General features: G+C 44.8%; 1 protein-coding gene across 1 annotated transcript in view; it reads left to right on the top strand.

Annotated features, from left to right (window-relative positions):
• Positions 1–21,225, top strand: part of LOC147898768 (DEAD/DEAH box RNA helicase family protein) — a 178,657-nt gene that overhangs the window by 131,333 nt on the left and 26,099 nt on the right. The window contains exons 13-14 of the mRNA XM_087378942.1: positions 9,649–9,882; positions 9,986–10,057. Coding sequence (XP_087235068.1) covers positions 9,649–9,882; positions 9,986–10,057 — 306 coding nt within the window. The remainder of the gene's footprint in view (positions 1–9,648; positions 9,883–9,985; positions 10,058–21,225) is intronic.

Here is a 21,225-nt window from a genome sequence, read left to right as displayed (position 1 = left end):
CTTCTTATGCTTTAAGTAGGAATTTTCAGTAGGCATCTTTAAGTGTGGGTGTGTATCTTTTGGGATTTTCTTCATGTGTTTTGCACCCTGTGTCTTTCAGTTGTCTCTTAAGTTTTTTTTATATTATTTAAGTAGCCATTTTGCAAGAATTTTCTCCAACCACAACTGACACTACCAGTTTTCAAAATTGGAAATGAAGATTTTGACAAATGCTTTCATCCGACTCAGACAAAGCTCTTTATTGGTTGGTATAATCCCTTCACATGCCCTTTTGGTTCGTTGGAATATCCATGTTGTATGCAAGATTGTACCAACAGTTAGGACGTCAGGTAGAAGATTTGTACTGTACGAGCCTTAAATCCTTGAAGGTTTTAGTTACATGGGAGGCATATTCTTGTTTCTGCTAGTTTTTGTAAAGGGAAATGAGAAGTTTGGATAGGGGGCCATTTCAGGAACAAATGGTGGGAGTTGCCGGTGAATAAATAGGAAATTTTTTATGTAGTGCATAAAATTACTAATTTCTCATCAGCCTTAGGCGACCCTTTGGCTGCTAAAGTTTCTTAGTCAGTCATGTGTAGTATGGACCAATAATTAACCCGCCAGAAGCCTGATAGCTCTCAGCCATATCTTCATGCTTGCATGGGATCAATGGGGGTGATGAGATTGACATTATCTCACCTCTTTGTGTGTGGAATTGGGCAGGAGGTTTGTGATGTGACACTGAAAAGTATCAACAACCTGGGTGGGTCTGGCATGAAAAGGACTTGAGGGCATATTCCTACAATGAGTCATTTGATGTATCACGATAGCTAGGTTCAATGACATCATTGGCTAGATTAGAGGAGAGTGCTTCTAGGCTCACTTTTCAACATGTCGACACAAATCCTTGCTTTTAATCTTAACAAAGATGAGTGCTCAGATTTGAGCATTTTAGGTTGATGGTATGATGCATGATCCAAGGGAAGAGACGTATTGTACACAATATCAAACTGGTTGAGTTTGCCATGAGGCCCCTACACATAGACAAAGCATAAAAGCATATGCTGCTTCTACATCCACCTCTACCATGCAGGATGCGAAGTTGTGGCATGCCAGGTTTGGGCATGTGAACTTTGGTAGTTCCTTCACCGTGATGTTTGCAGTCCTATGCGAACACAATATCTTAAATGTATTTTCTGTTTTGTCACTTTCATAGATGACTTTACAAGATTCACTTGGGTGTTCGCTCTCAGGCAAAAATCAGAATTGCCTTGGTGGAGAATCAGTCTGAATGTAGAACACAAACTCTACGTTTAGATAGAAGGGGGGGGGAGTATATGTCCAAGGCATTAGCAAACTTCTTGTTTGAGAGAGGCATCCTACGGCAGTGCACAATTCAATATACTCCATAGCATAATTGAGTAGCTGAGCGGAAGAACAGTTCACTCATGGCGATGGGGAGATGCATGCTTAAGGCCAAAGGACTGCTGCATCCAATGTGGGTTATTTCCGTACCTTTGGATGTATATACTATGCACATGTACCTCAGGAATTGCGAGGGAGGCTTGATAATAAGGCTGAGAGGTGCATAGTTGCGGGCTACAGATCTACAATCCTGTGACCAAGGTCTTTACCAGTCGGGATGCTGTTTTTGCTGAGAATTCAGATCTGCCCCTTCCTGTTTTTGATAAAAATCAGTGTTCATCCTATGCTTTTGGCGGGCTGCTGCCCATTTCTTTTGATGCTGCAGCTGCGATGCCTATGGAAAATCAGAATTTGCAGCACGGTCCTGGTACACCTTGTCTCACTCTTGTCCATACCCAATTTTATAGGCTGAAGAAGTTAATGGACATGTAATATATCTGTAGGAATAATGGAATTGATGCTTTATAACCTTTTACATTAAGAACGGCACCAAGTTGCTTGTGAGAAAGTTGCCGGTGAAAATAATTCATCATTCTCATTGGAAGATTCTTGCGTGACTTCCACAGAGTCTTGCATGGTTGGTGTGACATGTGTAGCTTCCAAACTAGATTCCATTCTTTTCATGGCAAGTTATTGTGTTACTGTCTCTTTTTTGGAGACAGGCTCTTGTGTAATTTCCGTTTGCCTTGAATATGCTGCAATAAATTCAATGGCATTTCGATAGACTAGTAGTCGAGTAGGTTCTTGTGTTACTGCCTTGCTTTTTGAGACAGGTTCTTGTGTAACTACCCGTTAGATGTTTTTTGTCTTTAATCCTCCTTGTTTGGTACTTTTCCCTTCTCCTTGCAAGTAGCTTCTTGTGGTTATACCTCTTTCAGGATAGGTTCTTGTGGTTCTGCTCTCCAATCTTTGCCTTGATTTTTCATAATTGGTAGGCTTGAATTTGATGTTTTCCTCTCATTTTTTTATGATGATGATTTTAGAGGCTTTGGCCTCTATTATTTCTTCTGCTACTTAATAAGCACATTGGCATTGCTGTTGGAAAATGATGGGGGTGGTTTTCTTGCATCTAGTACCTTGGGCGCCCAAATATAAGTATTTCCAAGGTAATATGCCTGGTCCTCTTGTAGTCTTGTGGCAACCCAACAGTATTGTACCTTTCTTGTTGAATGGCATTGCTTTGTTCTTGAATGTCAAGGTTTTTTGTTTACATGATGGGTTGGCTTTTGATGTTGAGGTTTTGTTGGAACCCAAATGTATGATTCACCTTCAAAGTGAAGGGCCTGAAGGGGGAAGAAGAGCAAGAGGGAGAGAGTGAGAAAGAGAGAGGACTCCAAATGTGCGGGTGTGAAGTGATGAGCCACACCACAAACTCATTAGTTTTATTAGGATTAGGTTTTATCCTATGACTGTCTTAAGACAGTCATAGTTGTCTTAACTTTAATAAAGGGGTGGCAATGTGCCTTTACCCCAACAACCTCCCACCTAAAGGCCAATGTGCCTAAAGGGGAGAAAAGAATAAAAATTACAGCAATATACAGTTACTGTATACAGGACCATAAAATAAGAATGGTCTCATCCTAATCCCATGATGTAGCGGCAATGTGCAAACCGCTCAGTAGGCAAGCTCTTAGTGAGCAAATCTGCAGGATTATCATCAGTATGCACCTTCACAAGCTCAAGTCGCTTGTCTTCCAGTACCTCCCTGATGAAATGATATTTCACATCTATGTGCTTGGTCTTCTGATGAAAGACCGGATTCTTTGCCAACATGATAGCACTCTGTACAATGCAAAACTGGCATATCTCCTGTAATGCCCAAGTCTCCCACCAGCCGAGTAAGCCATATTGCTTCCTTGCAGGCCTCAGTGGCTGCAACATATTCAGCTTCAGTAGTTGACAGTGCAATGCATTTCTGCAACCGAGACACCCATGATATAGCACCTCTTGCAAATGTGAAAATATAACCGGTAGTAGACTTCCGGTTATCTGCATTCCCTGCATAGTCTGAATCTGTAAAACCATGCACCAATGCATCCTGGCTACCATAGCATATGCACAAGTCTTTGGTACCCTTGAGATACCTCAAGACACCTTTCACTGCTTCCCAGTGCCTCTTGCCTGGATTTGCCATATACCTGCTGATGACTCCCACCGCAAAAGCAATATCCGGACGAGTGGCAACCATGGCATACATCAAAGAACCAACTGCAGATGCATACGGAACCTTGGCCATTTCAGCCTTATCATCATCTGATCTGGGGCTGTCCTTACTGCTGAGTTTTAAATGTGGAGGCAACGGGGTACTAATAGACTTCCCCCCCTCCATTTTATAGCGCTGCAGTACTTTGTCAATGTACTCTTTCTGTGACAGAAACAAAAGTCCCTTGGACCTGTCACGAGTAATCCTCATGCCAAGAATTTGATTTGCATCACCCAAGTCTTTCATGTCAAAAGACTTATGCAGTTGTTTCTTCAAAGCACTAATCTCATGTTGAGATTTACTGGCAATAAGCATGTCATCCACATATAGAATGAGTAGCATCAAACTGCCATCCTTTGCCCGTTTGGTGTACAAGCAATGATCGGTCTCACACCTATGATACCCTTGGGACTGCATGAAGGCATCAAACTTCTTGTACCATTCTCTTGGCGCCTGCTTGAGTCCATACAAGCTCCTCTTGAGCTTACACACAAGCTGCTCTTTCCCTTTAACAGCATATCCCTCTGGCTGACTCATATAGATCTCATCATGGAGATCTCCGTGAAGAAAAGCTGTCTTCACATCCATCTGACATAAATCCATGTCGTCATGAGCAACAAGAGCTAACACTGCTCTCAAAGTAGTCATCTTGACTACAGGGGAAAAAATCTCATCAAAGTCAATGCCCTTCTCCTGCTTAAATCCCTTGGCAACCAATCTGGCCTTATACCTAGGTAAAGCATTTGAATCCACTTTGACTTTGTAAACCCACTTGCATGGCAAAACCTTTCTGCCTGCAGGTAACTGCACCAAGTCCCATGTATCATTCTGAAGTAGGGAGTCCATTTCTGACTGCATGGCTTTCTCCCACTTCTTTTTCTCTGTTCTTCCCATAGCTTCCTTGAAGCTGGAAGGCTCACCACAATCTGTCAGCATGATAAAATCAGCCACATTATTGGCTCCTGGAACAAACCTGGCAGGAGGCCGTTGTACACGGGTGCTCCTCCTAACAAAATGTTCCGGATTAGGCTGCTGTCCAGCCTGTTCTTCATGCATGACGGGTGGCTGTACCACCATATCTGGCTGTGCTACAGCTCCATCTGCTGGCATATCCAGTGGTGCATCATTGGCAAAATTATCTGGCTGATTTTCAGCCTGTATACCCTCTTGAACAAGGTTATCTGCAGCAGCCTGCTGCTGCATGTAAATGGGCATTCTTTGCTGTCCAACATCATCATAAATAACCCTCCTGTATTCCACAGGTTGCACGGGTTCCTTGTGTACACTATCCTCTTTAAAGATGACATCATTGCTGCGTATAATCTTCCGTTTAACGGGATCCCATAACCTGTACCCCATTTCACCTTCGTCACCATAACCCATAAAGATGCATCTGATAGACTTTGGCTCCAGTTTGGTGCGCAGTTCTTTGCGTACATGAGCAAAGCACTCGCAGCCAAATACACGTAAGTGCTTATATGAAGGTGGCTTGCCAGACCACACCTCCTCTGGCACTTTCAACTCCAAAGCCTTGTTTGGCGACCTGTTGATAATGTGAACTGCTGTTTGCACGGCTTCTGCCCAAAAGCCATGGGGTAATGCAGCATAAGACAACATACATCGAACCTTCTCCTGAATAGTTCGATTCATCCGCTCACTTGCACCATTTTGAGATGCATTATGAGGGGCTGTGAGTTCTTGTTTGATGCCCTTAGCTTGGCAAAACTGCACAAAAGCATGTGACACACACTCACCCCCATTATCGGATCTGAGGCATTTCAGCCTGCGACCTGTCCGATTTTCAACCTGAGCGACAAACTTCTTGAAAGCATCTAAGGCATCGCCCTTATGCTTCAAGAAATAGACCCACACTTTGCGTGTGGCATCATCAATGAAAGTAATAAAATATTTTGCACCCCCTAGTGATAACTGTGGCATCTCACACAAATCAGTGTGCACTAGATCAAGTGGTGCTCTATTGTGGCATCATCAATGAAAGTAATAAAATATTTTGCACCCCCTAGTGATAACTGTGGCATCTCACACAAATCAGTGTGCACTAGATCAAGTGGTGCTCTGTCCGATTTTCAACCTGAGCGACAAACTTCTTGAAAGCATCTAAGGCATCGCCCTTATGCTTCAAGAAATAGACCCACACTTTGCGTGTGGCATCATCAATGAAAGTAATAAAATATTTTGCACCCCCTAGTGATAACTGTGGCATCTCACACAAATCAATGTGCACTAGATCAAGTGGTGCTCTATTGTGGGGAGTTCTCCTCTTATGAGGAGTCACAGAATGCTTGCCAAATATGCAATGATCACAAGTAGGCAAATCTGAAAAAGAAAGAGACGGCAGATAACCCAAACGTGACAGTTCTTGCATTCCTTTAACAGACATGTGTCCCAACCGGCTATGCCACAATGAAGCCTTTGGCAGCTCGGTTATGGCAACAACATGATTACCCACACTGGAAACATAAAGAGGGTACAAGGTATCACTCTTAAAACCCTCAGCCACTACAGCCTGGCCATCAGTAATCACCCATTTGGAATCCCCAAATGTGGTGTGGTAACCACTGTCATCCAATAAGCCAGTGCTAATCAGATTTTTCTTGATTTGCGGCACATGGCGGACACCATCAAGCTAATATGCGTCCATCAGGAAATACTATCTGTATACTGCCAATCCCTGCAATCTGACATGCATAGTTGTTCCCAAGATGAACAACCCCATGAGTACCTGTGTAGGAAGTAAACCACTCCCTATGAGGAGTAACATGAAAAGAAGCACCTGAATCCAAGAGCCAGGTGTGCATGTCATGGCCATCAATAACTAAAGCATGTGCTATTACAGCAGAAGAGCATAAAACATCATGTATGTCACTGTCACTGTCCTCTGCTGCAACATTCACTGCATCCAAGTCATTTGCCTTGGCCTTGCCTTTGCCTTTGCTTCCATTTCCTGCATCCTCCTTTGTTTCAGCTTTCTTGGCTTTCTGATCCCGTATGAACTTGAAGCACTTAGACTTCACATGTCCCTTCTTGCCACAATAAAAGCATTCAATATCCTTTTTGCCACGGGACTGACTGCGGGATTTGGACTTACTAGCAGATCTCCCCTTCTGCTGAGTCTTGCCTCTATCCTGTACCTGCAAGGCATTTGAAGACTTGCTGCTCGCATTATTCTTCTTGCTCATTTTCTCCATAAGGAGAGAGCTCTCTACATCAGCATAAATAAGAGTGACATTCGAATTTGACAGGGTGGTCTTGAAAGTGTCCCAACTCTCAGGGAGGGTACACAGCAAGAAAGTAGCCTTGAACTCCTCATCAAGATTCAATCCCTGTGCAATCAGCTGTGTAAAGATGGCATTGAACTCACTCAAGTGTGAGGTCATAGCTGTACCTTCCTTCATGCGAAGATCAACCAGCTTCTTCAACCAATAAACCTTACTGGCTGAGCTCTTTTGGGCATACAATTCTTCTAGCCTTTGCCATAGACCATAAGAGGTCTTTTCAGCCTGAACATTGAACACAAGAGTGTCAGAAATAGTGAGCATGATAGCTGCCCTTGCGGACAAATCAAGCTCTTCCCAGTCATCAGCTGCCATGTCAGATGGCTTGACACCCTTCACCCTTATGGGCTTAGAAATCTTCTTTAATAGAAGTACATTCAAGCACTGTTCTGCCCATAATGCATAATTGTGTGCTCCTTCCAGTTTCTTTATGTTCAGAATTGAAGAATCACTTCCCCCTGATGCCATATCAGATAAGGAAAGTATCTGACTCACTGGAAGTAAAAAGACTGAATAAAAATTCTGATTTCTCAGAAAAAACCTGCTCTATCAAGAGCCAGGAGCACTCACAATAGTGCTGTTTTTTACTGTCAGGAAAATCTGCAGCAAAAACAGTAAATGACCCTGCAAATACTGTACCTTCTGACACACTGTACCGTGCTCTCAAAGAGGCATAAACAGTAATTTCAGAATGCTGCAGCTGCTCAACAAGTGCTTAACAGTGCATAATCAGCTGACAAGGCACAAACACTGCTGTAAACACTGCTGTACTGGCTGTACTGATCACTTCTCCCACCTCAGATGAGGTATTGCATTGAGTTAATATGCATAAACCACTTGGCAGACACCCAAAAAAAAAATGACACTTCAGCCTGTCACAAAACCTGCAACAGAAAATGGGATAAATCCCAAGCAATCACCCTTCTGCCAAGGGGATAAAATGCATCTGAAGATCTCTGTCGGTGACCCAAGTGCTATCAAACAAAATCTGGGCAAAAGCCCCTTGATCTGACACCTGAACCAAGTGAAAAACACCTCAACACTGAGGTAGTATGCAATATGAAAGTCTCTCTGACAAAATCAACCAACAGTGTAATGCATATACTGTCCTGTGTAGAAATGACATACACAGATCCCAACGTACAAACACTCAATGAGGAACCTTTTGAGCACTGTCAACGATGGACAGTTAGGGACCGAGTAAACTCGATGCGCCCTGGCCAAGTGTGGCTCAACTGAGGTTCTCTGAGTGTTGCACAAGAAATGTGACCTGCAAGAAAATGTCACCTCGACACTGTGGAAATCAAGGCAAATGTGTGCTCTCTGGCACCACACTACCTCAAGGCATACAAAGCATCACCTGCCGGGCAAAAGCCCTATGATCTGCTCACCTGTAAACTGAGATTCAAAGCCAGTAAAAGCATATGTCCTCTTGCAAAATCAAGGCATTACCTTCCCAGAACAAAATAACTGTGCAATCAACCACACACTGTGGTTCTCTTTTCCTCAAGCACGAGGTAAATGAAGGTACTTGCTGTACTTTCAAGAAAACACAGTTCTGTGAACTGAAAGATGATCCTGAATCAAGAGGAATGAAGAGCAGAGTGCTCTTTCTCCTCTCTTTCTTCCCCAAACAAAAAAAAATCTGCGCCTGCTATACTTCCTGTACCTGCACAGTGTACGGAATCCCAGAAGAGGGAAAACCAAAAAATTTTCGAAAGTGTTGCCCTGATGTAGCTCCCTGCAGGTACGGCGGCGTCGTCCGTACTGTACGGACGCCCGTCGTACGAACTGCCGTACAGTCGTGTACCTGAAGACTGTGCGACGCCCGAGAGCTGCTATACAGCTGTAGCAGCTGCTGGCGTGACGCGGCGCCGCCCTGCTGCAATTAGCAGCTGCTATGCAGCTCGCGCCCGCGCCCACGCTAGCTCCCGTGCCCACGCTCGATGCCCGCGCCCGCGCCCTGATCCGATTTGTGCCCACGCTCGATGCCCGCGCCCGCAATGCCGTCGCTGCTCGAAGTCAGTCCGTACGGCTGTACGGACGACGTATGTCCGTACGGCGCTGGCTAGGTAGAGGTCGAGGGGTAAGGTGGCTGGTCAAGGGTAGAGGGGAAAGGTGGCTCTGATACCAGTTGAAGGGCCTGAAGGGGGAAGAAGAGCAAGAGGGAGAGAGTGAGAAAGAGAGAGGACTCCAAATGTGCGGGTGTGAAGTGATGAGCCACAACACAAACTCATTAGTTTTATTAGGATTAGGTTTTATCCTATGACTGTCTTAAGACAGTCATGGTTGTCTTAACTTTAATAAAGGGGTGGCAATGTGCCTTTACCCCAACACAAAGTACCCTTGGGCCTCCAGTAGATCCTTTTGGACCCACACTTGCTTGGTTGCTCTTCTTCTTTGTTGTCTTTGGTGGTGAGTCTCTCAGTGTTTTGATCGATACGGCAGTACTAGTTTTGCAATATGTGTCGCCATACATGAAGCTATAAGGAATTCATCATGTACTGCTTGCATGGTTCCAACAACAAATACCTCCATCTTGTAGACTACACAAAGAACTTCATTGGCCTCATCTTTTAATTTGGGATAGTCAGGAGCAATCTGGCATTTATAACTACTATCTTTTAATTTCACGCTTCATAGTTGAACTACAGCACTGCTTCATCAACATTTGATCTAATACTGGGTTGACAGACAATCTAATTGTAATTATATTGGCAACTGTGTTTGCAATGCTGCATGTAGCTGGGTCTGCTTCTTCAAAGACAGCAGTTAGCAGACAGCTACCTTGAAGTAGCAGGAGTGGACAATGCAGGTGGACAAGCTGAAGTGGGCACATTGGATATGGAAAAATGGGCTCCCCTAACACTGAAACTTTTAAATTGCCTTTCATATAAACTCACAAATTCTCAAGTCACAGCTGCTTCAGAGATCATGTGGGATTTGCAAAGGCCTGTACCTATGAACCGTCTGCTGCAGGTGAGTATCTATCAATGAGCGCAGTATCCATGATCTGACTTCCTTTCAAGTGGTTTTTCTCTGGCTGAATGTCTGTAGACATGTTAACATTTTTATTCTGCAGGGTGATGTGGGCTGTGGAAAGACTATTGTAGCCTTTCTTGCTCTGTTAGAAGTGATTGATGCAGGATTTCAGGTATGCTGTGCCTGATATGAACATTTGCTGTGATCTTACTTGTCACTGACTTGAGTGTATGCTTTCTGTTGGGTAATGGAAATAAGTTGGCACCGATGTATAAGTAACAAGAATCATTTTTTCACTCTACTTTGTTTAGCTGTTCTTAAACTCAAAGAATAAATATTTTATTTTTCTCTGGGAATTATTTGAACCAGTTAGAAATTCTCACTCTCGTTGACATTCTTCTTCATGTTTGTATTTGGTACTTTGTTTTTTGAAGTCTATGCCGGCCTTAATGCTATATTAGTTGCACCCAATCTGCTTTCCTCTTCGTTTTTTTGTGAACTTATTTCCTCAAATGTGTGCATGTTCGTGCTTGAATGCTTGTGAATGTGCACAGGTGTATCTGTGGTGAGGGTGAGCGAGATAAGCTCCTTTTTGGTCTTCACTTGCTAGCCGCTAATCCTTAGGGGGCCCTGCGATTAAGGGAAGTAGGCTAACGTGGGACTAGAGGACTGAAACACTAGCAAGCCAGTTGGCTAAATTTAGGCAGGACACTTGGACGCTATTGGATACGCAAAGATCTACGATGACACCATGGCGAAGGGAAGCTCTTCGTAGAAAACTCAGCCTACTACAGGTAGCATGCAAAGGACCTTTAGGCAAAAGAGGTGCGTTCATCCTACCAGGGCTATGCAGATTCAAGCCCAAGTCCTTTCCACTATGGCTGAGGCGATTGCAAAGCGAGTTAAGAAAACCGAGCGTTCTCTTCAACACGTGAAGGAGGGTCGTTGCTTCCATTGTTGCAGATGCAATGTCCGAAGATCGAGGTCAAGTCAAAGAGTGCCACTTGGACTGAAGTCAAAGGTAACACTATCTCTCCTATTCATACTATAGTCTTAGATGGAAGTCATTGCAAGAAAGATTGGAAGTTTAATATGAAAGTGTTCAAACCCAATGACCTTACTCGCATTTAAGGGCCGGTCATGGGTGGAATCGTTCACATCTTGGTTGATGCTGGAAGCTTTCACAATTTCTTGAATGCTAAACTTGTGCAGAAGTTAGGGATACTAACGCAGCTGAGTGGCCATGTCTATGAGGTGGACATGGCAGCGGGGAAGCAGATTTTGGATCAGCGTGTGACATAGATTTGTTAGAGGTCATATCCTGATGTCGACGTAGAGAGAGAGGGCCTTGCTTGTGGGTGTGCCCACCTAGTGAGTGAGGCTAGGGTTAGAGAGTGAGGGCCTCTGTTGTGGGTGTGCCTGCCCCCGTGAGAGTAGGTTAGTTTGGCCTTCCAATGCCTCATGTGATGCCATGCAGGCCGCGGAGGTACCCCGGGAGGGTGTAGGGTTGTGTGAGCAGGTGTGTCTCACCGTGCTGCCCTTAGGCACCTTCTATGAGCCCCTATTTGTGGGCTGTAACAGCAGTGGGTGGGCGGACCTGCAGGTTGGCCACCTTGACCAGGTCAAGCCCCTCTTTTGGGGAGGTGTGTACCCTCATTTAGAGCATGGACAGCCCTATATAGCAGGCTGTAGGGGTTGGCCCCTAGGGCAGAGGTCAGCCCTCATGAGCTGGCTGGTCGATGCCCCCTATGCTGCCCGACTAGGGGGGGCTGGGCTTTATACATGTTTCCCCTCTCCCCTCCTTTCCCATCTTCTAGAGCTGGAGCAGTCCTTCCAGCAGTGCATCTTGTGGAGCCTGGCAGAGGTGCAGAGCCAGCCCATGGCATCACCTGAGGAGCAGGGTAGTGGAGCAGTCCTTCCACTCCCTCGTGCTCCCTATTCACCTGGCTGTTGAGCTGTATGTTCCGAGCTCTTGTGCAGTCCGGTGTTTCCGTGGTTTTCCCCCAATTGTAGCGGGGTGCTCTCCAGAGAGCACTTGCAGCTCTTTTGTGCCTTTTCTATCTCCTTTCTCTCCTTCTCAGTGTGTGTGTGAGGCGTGCTATCTCTCTCTTTTGTTCATTTCCGTCGCACTTCTCACATGGTATCAGAGCCACGGTTGGCATGAGACCCGATGGGCGGAGGGAGTGTTGAGCCAACACAGAGAGGAGGATTAGGGTGCTGTTCGGAGGTGTCTTTGAGGAGGCGGGTGACCAGCAAAGGGGTGACTTTGAAGGGTGTTTTCAGATCAAAGAGGAGGTGTTTCCAAGGGACGGAAAGCGAGGTGTGAAGGTACATTGGGCTGTCAACCCCTTCATCCTCTTCTCCACCTCCTCCTTTCTTCAACCCTCAGATCCCTTCCATCCCATCCACCTTCTCTTTCAATATATTGTCCTCCACTCCGACATGGCGACTTTGTCGGAGATGGCAGAGAACAAGACTAGAATTCTAGTGTTGCCCACGTTCCCAGTTGACCGGCAATTAGATGGGCTCAATTACGGCGTTTGGCGAGTGATGATGGAATCTGTGTTACAGTCATACGACATGGCAAATTTTGTCTTGATGGGTGTTGCCCGATCGGATCCCTTGGCTGAGGACCTTGGTATCCTTGCTTAGAAGGAGGCCGACACTCTGTCCCAAGAGGAGTGCTTCGTTGATTGTATCTATCACAGTCAGCTTGAGGCTTTGACAGCTGATCAAAAAGCCAAAAAACAGAGGAGAGCTGAGGAACGTGAAGCTCTCAAGGCATCCCGTATGTGTAACCGATGTGGCCAAAGAGGCCAACCCTCTGCCCTAGGGGTTGACCCCTACGGCCTGCTATATAGGGCTGTCCAGGCCCTAAATGAGGGCACACACCTCCCCAAAAGAGAGGCTAGAGCTAGCCAAGGTGGCTGACCTGCAGGTCGGCCCACCCACTGCTCTATAGCCCACAAATAGGGGCTCCCTCTGCCCTAGGGGCCGACCCTCTGACCTATGACCTCTCTGGCCACATCAGTTACACGTACGGGATGCCTTTGAGAACTGGCTGGTTGGTGCCCCCTATGCTGGCCGACTGGGGGAGACTGGGCTATATATGTGCCTCCCCTCTCCCCTCATTTCCCATCTTCTAGAGCCGGAGCAATCCTTCCAGCAATGCATCTTGTGGAGCCTGGCAGAGGTGCAGAGCCAGCTCACAGCATCACCTAAGGAGCAGGGTAGTGTAGTAGTCCTTCCACTCCCTCGTGCTCCCTACTCACTTGTCTGTTGAGCTGCCAAATCCGTTGGTGTTGCTCATCAAGTAATTCATGTAAGAAATCCTAGATTTACTATATTTAGAAATGTGCTAAGGAACAGAAAGGAGACTGAAATAGCAGAGAACATGGAATAATTGTATTGCTTGAGTGTCTGTAGTGTATCTGTAGTGTGTCATCCATACAATTGGGCCTCTCTTATATAGAGAGTGAAGAGTCACACATGAAAAGGTGTGTACTCCAAAGTGTTTGTGCATGAAGAGGTGTGTATCCCTTGTGAAGGGTGTGACCGTTGATGAGAGGGTACATTACAATAGGAGTGTCTCTTCAATAGAATGTCTCTTGTGAAGGGTTGTGCCTTATAGGAAGTGTCCCGTCGAAAGGGCATACCCTTCCACAAGTGTCCATTCATCAAACCATCCATAAGTCTAAGGTATAGAGAAAGGAATACGTCACAGATCGTGACATCCCCTCCCACTCAAAATAAGACCCTGGTTGAGATAATGAACTGATGTAGAAAATATCACGGTAAATTCTGAAAATACTGTTGTAAAATGTCAGGGTACTGCTGTAAGTCTTCATCAGATTGCCAAGTAGCGTCGGAGTCGTCCAGATCTCGCCAAAGAACAAGGAATTATGCGATAAGTCAATGTCGAGTCTCTCGTTGTCGATGGTCCAGAATACGCTCAGGAATAAGGAGAACATAATTGTCTTCGATTTCTGGGACATAATCACGTGCAGGAGGAACTGCTTCATCGCCTGGAATGTACGTCTTTAGCCAAGAAATATGAAATGTCGGATGGATTTTACCCCATGATGGTGGTAATTCCAATTTGTAACTTAAAGGTGAATTTTTCTTGATGATCCGGAAAGGTCCATAGTATCTTGGTCGCAACTTAGGAAACACAGACTTAACCGTCTTATAGCGATGTGGGGCTACAAATAATAGCACCATGTCACCAGTGTCGAATTCCAGGTGACGTCTATGTTTGTTGGCAGACCGTTGATACCGCTCTTGCGCTTTTCCCATATGATCCCTGACTTGGAGGAGAATGTCTTGCATTTCTTGAACTAGTTGATCAGCTAGGGCCACTCGATGTTGAAGTACAAAATTCGTTGGTACAATCGGAGTGTGTCCATAAGTTGCTTGAAATGGAGTCATGCTGATGGCACTATGGAAAGAGTTATTATAAGCAAACTCAAGGAGTGGTAGATACTCTTCCCAAGCTGCTAGGCGTGACTGAATATAATGTCGAAGCATTTCTTCGAGAACTTGGTTGACTCTTTCAGTTTGGCCATCTGATTCTGGGCGGTAGGCTGAATTGAACAGTAGAGTTGTACCCAAAGATTCGAACAGTGAAATCCAAAAGTGACTAGTAAACTTAGGATCTCTGTCGGATATGATATTCTTGGGCAATCCATGGTGTCGGAAGATGTGTTGTATGAAGAGTTTGGCGATGTCCGGAGCCTGTGCACTGCTTTTGCAAGCAACAAAGTGTGCCATTTTGGACAATCGATCAACAATTACCATAATCTGAGTGTTACCTCTGGAATATCGTGGTAGTGTTGTAATGAAATCCATGGAAATACTTTCCCACCTTTCTGTTGGAACTAGAAGAGGCTGAAGAAGTCCTGCTGGAAGTCGTCGGCTTGCCTTTATTTGTTGACAAGATAGGCAAGATGTAACCATTTTGATGACGTCGCTTTTCATCTGAGTGTTGGAATTATATCTATAATTCAGCAGTGACCAATGTAATATAATAAGTTAGTTAGGGGCACTTTTCCCTCTTTTAGAGGTTTTTCCCCCTAACTGCAGTTAGTTCACTAACTATGGTTAGTGACTACTAAGGTTTTGTCACTATGACAAAACCTTATCTACACTACTTTGTGTTGTACTTTTCTTACACTCTATTGTGCAACTATAGCTTCCAAGCTTTTGTCTCTCTCACACTCTCTTGCTCTCACTCTCTCTATTCCTTCATTTGGTATCAGAGCAGGTCCAAGAGCCTGGTGCTCCTTGCTCCCTCAAGTTTCAATCTCAGCCTCGTTTTTCAGCCTACGCAAATCTGCCCGTACAGTCCGTACGACTGTACGGAAGTCTGACGCCTGCCGTACGATTACGCCTGCCGTACGATTTCGCCCGCCGTACCAGCGCCGAAACTGTTCGTAAACTGCTGCAGTACTGTTCCGTACCAGTTCCGTACAAATCCGTACCTGCAGTCGTACTTCGCCGTACCTGCTATCGTACTTCGCCGTACCTGCAGTCGTACTTCGCCGTACCTGCGAAAAGCTGTGTCATCTGCGCCGTACTTTGCCGTACCCTGTGGCCGTACACCGTACAGCGCCGTCAATCTGTACTGCATCTGCTTTTCGCCGTACCTGCAATCTGTACTTCGCCGTCAATCTGTACTGCATCTGCTTCAGTACAGCAGCACGGATCTTCTTGGTTTTGGACAAGAGATTTGGCAGGTGATTTTTGGCAGGTCATCTTTGTTTTGGCAAGTGATCTTTGACAGGCTAAGTTTGCAGACAGCCATTGTTTGGCTAAGTATTCTGCAAGAACATTTGGGGCATTTTACAGATTGAAGCCATTGCAATCATTGGGCAAGTTTGAAGCTATCACAAGAGCAAAATTGCAGATTTGTCTGAAATTTGGGGCTTTTGTATTGAAATTGCAGATTTGGGGCTTTTGGCATTTTTACCCCTTTCTGGCTGCAATTTCTAGCCACAAATTGGGGCTTTTGTGTTTGGAGAGCATTTTTTGGAGTATTCTGTACATACTGCCTTTCTTGGAGTGTTTGGAACACTTTTGGCAGATTTTGGAGAGTGTTTTATGCTTGGACAGATTTCTGACAGCTCAAGTGCAGAAGTCTAAGTTGCATATACAGCTCGTGCTTGGGTGTGGTTTTTGGGAGTTGTGCATTTTATTCCCAGTAAGGGAATTCAGCTTTGTATCTGCTTCAATTCCTTTTTCAGATATGGCCCATCAAAATCAGAATGATTTTCAGTTCGGTGGTCTTTCTCAGGAAGACAAATTGGATGGTACCAACTACTCCCTCTGGAGTTTCATGGTACGTAATATTCTGATTTCTCGCAATTTATGGGATTATGTCAATGGGGATGAAATCCGACCAGCAGATATTGCACCTGCTACCCCTCCTCACCAAGGAGGTGGAAGAGGTCGTGCACAAGGTGCAGCTGCAGGACAAGTTGTTGGTGCAGCTACTGTTAATACTCCTGAGCAAAAGAGATGGGATTCACGGGATGCCTTAGCCTTGTCTTGCATCTCTCTTTCAGTGAAAAGATCAATCATTCCGCATATCCGGTCGTGTAAGACCTCCAGGGCAGCGTGGGATATTTTGGAAAGCATGTATGCAGCACGGAATGATGCCAGGGTATCTTTTTTAAAAAGAGAGTTAAGCAATACACATATGGAGGAGGGTGACTCCATGTCAGCCCATCTCACTAAGCTACAGGATCTCAGAGAGCAGTTGTTAAATATAGATGAAATTATTCCTGATTCAGAGATGATTACAACCACTCTGAATTCTCTTCCTGAGTCTTATCTCAGCTTTCATACTTCGCTGAATTTATCATTGAGGGGGGGTGCAAATCCTCTTTCTTTTCATGAGCTGATAGGACTTCTGCTTCAGGAAGAGCAGACCAGGAAAAATTTGGCTTCACGTGCAGGTGAACAAGCCATGCTCTCAAAATTCAAATCAAAAACAAAGGGACAGGCAAAAACAGCAGCAAATCAGCCTTCCAGTGGGTCAGGACAGCCTTCACAAAAGGCTAAAAGTGATGCAAGCAAGCCCAAAAAGAAGGGTTTCTGTCACTACTGCAAAAAGCCAGGTCATCACATAGCAGAATGCAGGAAAAGGATTGCAAAGGAAAAGAAAAACAGCTCAGGGATGGCTGTTTCAGATTCAGCCCCTTGTGCATCTGACAGTGGGGATGCTGCAGCCAACTTTGTTGGTCAAGATTATGCCTTTTTATCTTGCATTTCTGATTCTAGGTTGGCTGTTCCAGATGATCGGGATAGTACAACTTCTTGCAGTGATGATACATATGCATTTTTGACTTGCAGTTTTGACTCTCCTTCAGATGCATCTGCTTTCAGTGTTGATGAAACACTGAACACATGGTATTTTGACAGCGGTGCATCCAAGCACATCACTTCGAGGAAGTGTCTCTTTACTTCTTTGAATCCACCCCCTGTTGGTAAGAAAGTCACTTGTGCCAACAACTCCTCATATTCAGTACGTGGCACAGGAGAAGTTGAGCTCACTGCAATTGATGGCTCAATTTTCAGACTTTCTGATGTTTTATATGTGCCTGGCATAACCAAAAATCTCCTTTCAGTGTCCACTCTTAACAGAGATGGATTTCAGGTCATCTTTGAGGATGACAAATGTGCGGTCCGGGACAGGGAAGCTAACTATGCCTTAATGTTATCTGGTACTCTGCTGCGTGGGCTTTTTCAGCTTGATATTTTTCAGAAAAGAGCAGCTCATGCTTTGGCAATTTATTCCCCTACAGTTGCCATGCAAAATGCAGAATTATGGCATGCCAGATATGGCCACATGCATTACAATAGCTTGATGACACTTCAGAAATTTTCAATGGTTGATGCATTGCCACCCCTTGAGATACCTCCTCCACATGCCTGTGAAGGGTGCATTTTAGGTAAAATGCATAGATTTCCCTTCAAGAAGGATGGTTCAGTTAAAGCTGTTCGCAAATTGCAGCTTATACACAGTGATGTCTGTGGTCCCATGAGGACTCCTTCATTGGGTGGTCATCTCTACTTTGTCACATTTATTGATGACTACTCCAATTTTACTTGGGTTTATGGGCTGAAAAAGAAATCTGAAGTGTTCACAGTGTTCAAACACTTTTCAGCCATGGTTGAAAATGAAACCGGGCTCAAGATACAGACATTACGCACGGATAGAGGTGGGGAATACCTATCTGCAGAATTTGATGCTTTCCTCAAACAAAAAGGTATTGTGCATCAGCTCACAGTCAAGCTGACCCCTCAGCAAAATGGCAAAGCTGAGAGGAAAAATAGAACCCTCATGGAGATGGACAGATGTATGCTGAAAAGCAAACACATGCCTCATAAATTCTGGTTAGAGGGTTTGATGTGTGCCAATTACATTTTGAACAGGGCTCCCACTAAGGCTTTAAAAACAAAAACTCCTTTTGAGGTCTGGAATGACAGGAAGCCTTCAGTGGATCACTTCCGAGTCTTTGGATGCCTTGCCTATGCACATGTGCCAGTTGAATTTAGGCACAAATTGTCAGATAAAGCCATCAAATGCATATTTGTTGGATACAGTGCAGAAAGAAAGGGGTATCGTCTCTACAATCCTGCTACACGCAAAATCATTGTAAGTAGAGATGTGATATTTTCTGAAAATTCAGCTTACACTCAGGCTGATTTTCAAATGCCTTCACCTTCAGAAGATGTATTTCAAGGGTTGCTACCCATTGCTTTGGGTTCCCCTGCTGATTTTTCTGATCCAAATCAGAATTTACAGCAACCTTCAAATGCTTCAGTTCCGCCACGGGATGTCATGCCTCCTCCACAGGAAGTGGAACAAGTGGTACAGCAAGAAATTGCAGACATACATGCAGCAAAAACAGTCCCAAACTGGCTGTTACAGACTCTCCGGGAGAGTAAACTTGATGCCCCGTTACCTGGCAGGACTCGCAGTGCAGCAAGGCACATGGAAGGTGCTAATTCAGTGGAATCAGCATATGCAGGTACTCTCCTTGATGAAGAGGAGCCTGCCACATTTGAAGAGGCACAAGGTAATGTGCATTGGATGAATGCCATGCACGATGAGTTGCAGTCCATTGCCAAAAATCAGACTTGGGATGTTGTGGACTTGCCACAGGGTAAACATGCTATTGGCACACGATGGGTATTTAAAGTCAAACGGAAGCCAGATGGCTCCATTGACAGATATAAAGCCAGGCTGGTTGCTAAAGGCTATGCTCAGAAAAAGGGCATAGATTATGAGGAGACTTTTGCTCCTACATCCCGGATGACCACCATCCGATCAGTAATTGCAATGGCTGCACATTTTGAGTGGAATGTTCATCAGTTGGACATCAAAACAGCCTTCTTAAATGGGGACTTGCTGGAAGAGGTGTATGTCAAACCACCTCCGGGTTTTGGAATTACAGCAAATGCACTTCAAGTCTGCAAGCTTAATAAAGCTTTATATGGGCTGAAACAGGCCCCTCGTGCATGGTATGCCAAAATACATGCCTTTTTAACCAGCAAGGGGCTGCACAATAGTCCTACTGAGAGCACCCTCTACATCAAGATGGATGGGGGGGAAATATTAGTCATCCTTCTTTATGTTGATGACTTACTGCTCACAGGGTCCAATGACGACAAAATTGCAGATTTCAAAACTGAATTGCAGACCCATTTTGATATGTCAGATTTGGGGCTGCTTCATTTTTATTTGGGGATCCAGTTCTCTCATGAGAAACGTGGCACTGTTATGTCTCAGTCCAAGTATGTTCAGAAACTTTTGGACAGATTTAACATGCAAGAGTGTAAGCCCATATCTACTCCTATGGAACCGGGGCTGAAACTCACAATGCATGATGCAGGAGAATCAGTTGATGCCACACTTTACAGTCAAGCTGTTGGATGCCTCATATATCTCTGCAATACTAGGCCTGATATTCAGTTTGCAGTATCTCAGGTGAGCAGGTATATGCACAGCCCTAAAACTATGCATTGGCAGGCAGTTAAGCGCATCTTCCGTTATTTGCAAGGCACCAAGTCTTTTGGCTTACTATTTCCCAGGGGGGGTGACTTGCAGATGCATGCCTACAGTGATTCAGATTGGGCTGGTGATTATGACACTAGGCAGTCCACTAGTGGCAATTGTTTCTTTTTGGGAAAATCTTGCATTTCATGGCTAAGCAAGAAACAATCTACAGTGGCTACCTCATCATGTGAAGCTGAGTACAGGGCAGCTTTCACAGCAACAGTGGAATGTGTCTGGCTGAGACGTTTATTTGCTGATCTTCATCTGTCTTTGGAGGGTCCTTCTCCAATTCTCACTGATAGTCAGAGTGCCATTGCCGTGGCAAAGAATCCAGTGTTTCATGCTCGCACGAAGCACATTGAGGTTCACTATCACTACGTCAGAGAGAAGTTACATGCAGGAGAGATCAGTATGATCTTTGTGTCCACACATGACAACGTTGCAGATATCTTCACCAAAGCACTACCACGTGAGAAGTTCGAGGCATTTCGCAGTGCCCTGAACTTATATCCGTTTGGTGATTGATCAGCCTTGTACATGACATTGGCACTGCAGGGGGGTGTTGGAATTATATCTATAATTCAGCAGTGACCAATGTAATATAATAAGTTAGTTAGGGGCACTTTTCCCTCTTTTAGAGGTTTTTCCCCCTAACTGCAGTTAGTTCACTAACTATGGTTAGTGACTACTAAGGTTTTGTCACTATGACAAAACCTTATCTACACTACTTTGTGTTGTACTTTTCTTACACTCTATTGTGCAACTATAGCTTCCAAGCTTTTGTCTCTCTCACACTCTCTTGCTCTCACTCTCTCTATTCCTTCACTGAGGCCAGTAGTATTGTTACGCTCTAGCCGAGGTAGCATGACCTCGGAAGAATCAGTCAACATTTCCCTTAAAGGATCTATATTTGTAATATATTTATTTGTGCTTCATGTAAATGATCGGGAGGGAATTAATGTCAAGGTCCTAAGTGAGGGTTGATAGCACCAGACTAGGTGGATCTAAGGCTAAGGGTCTAATGCAAGAAATGTGCCTAGGGGCAAAGGTAACTAAAGCATTCCAAGACAGGGGTGAAATGTTGCATTAGTAAGGCCCTATGAGGATGGCATGTGGCATCTAGATCCATCTAGGGAATTGGGGCTTGTTAGAGTTAGTGAGAGAAGAGAATGCACTGTTCACGTATGCTTTTGGGATTCTGATTTCTCTGTGAGCTCTCACACTTCGATAAGATTGGCTGGGTGGAACAAATTCGGTGCTTCTCCCGTGATCTGCCT

Source organism: Dipteris shenzhenensis, chromosome 9, assembly GCF_047967505.1.
Source record: "Dipteris shenzhenensis isolate YYH24624 ecotype China chromosome 9, Dip_SZ_1.0, whole genome shotgun sequence".
NCBI classification, from domain to species: Eukaryota; Viridiplantae; Streptophyta; class Polypodiopsida; order Gleicheniales; family Dipteridaceae; genus Dipteris; species Dipteris shenzhenensis.
Note: the sequence above shows the minus strand (reverse complement) of the source record. Positions and strands in the feature narration are given on the sequence as shown.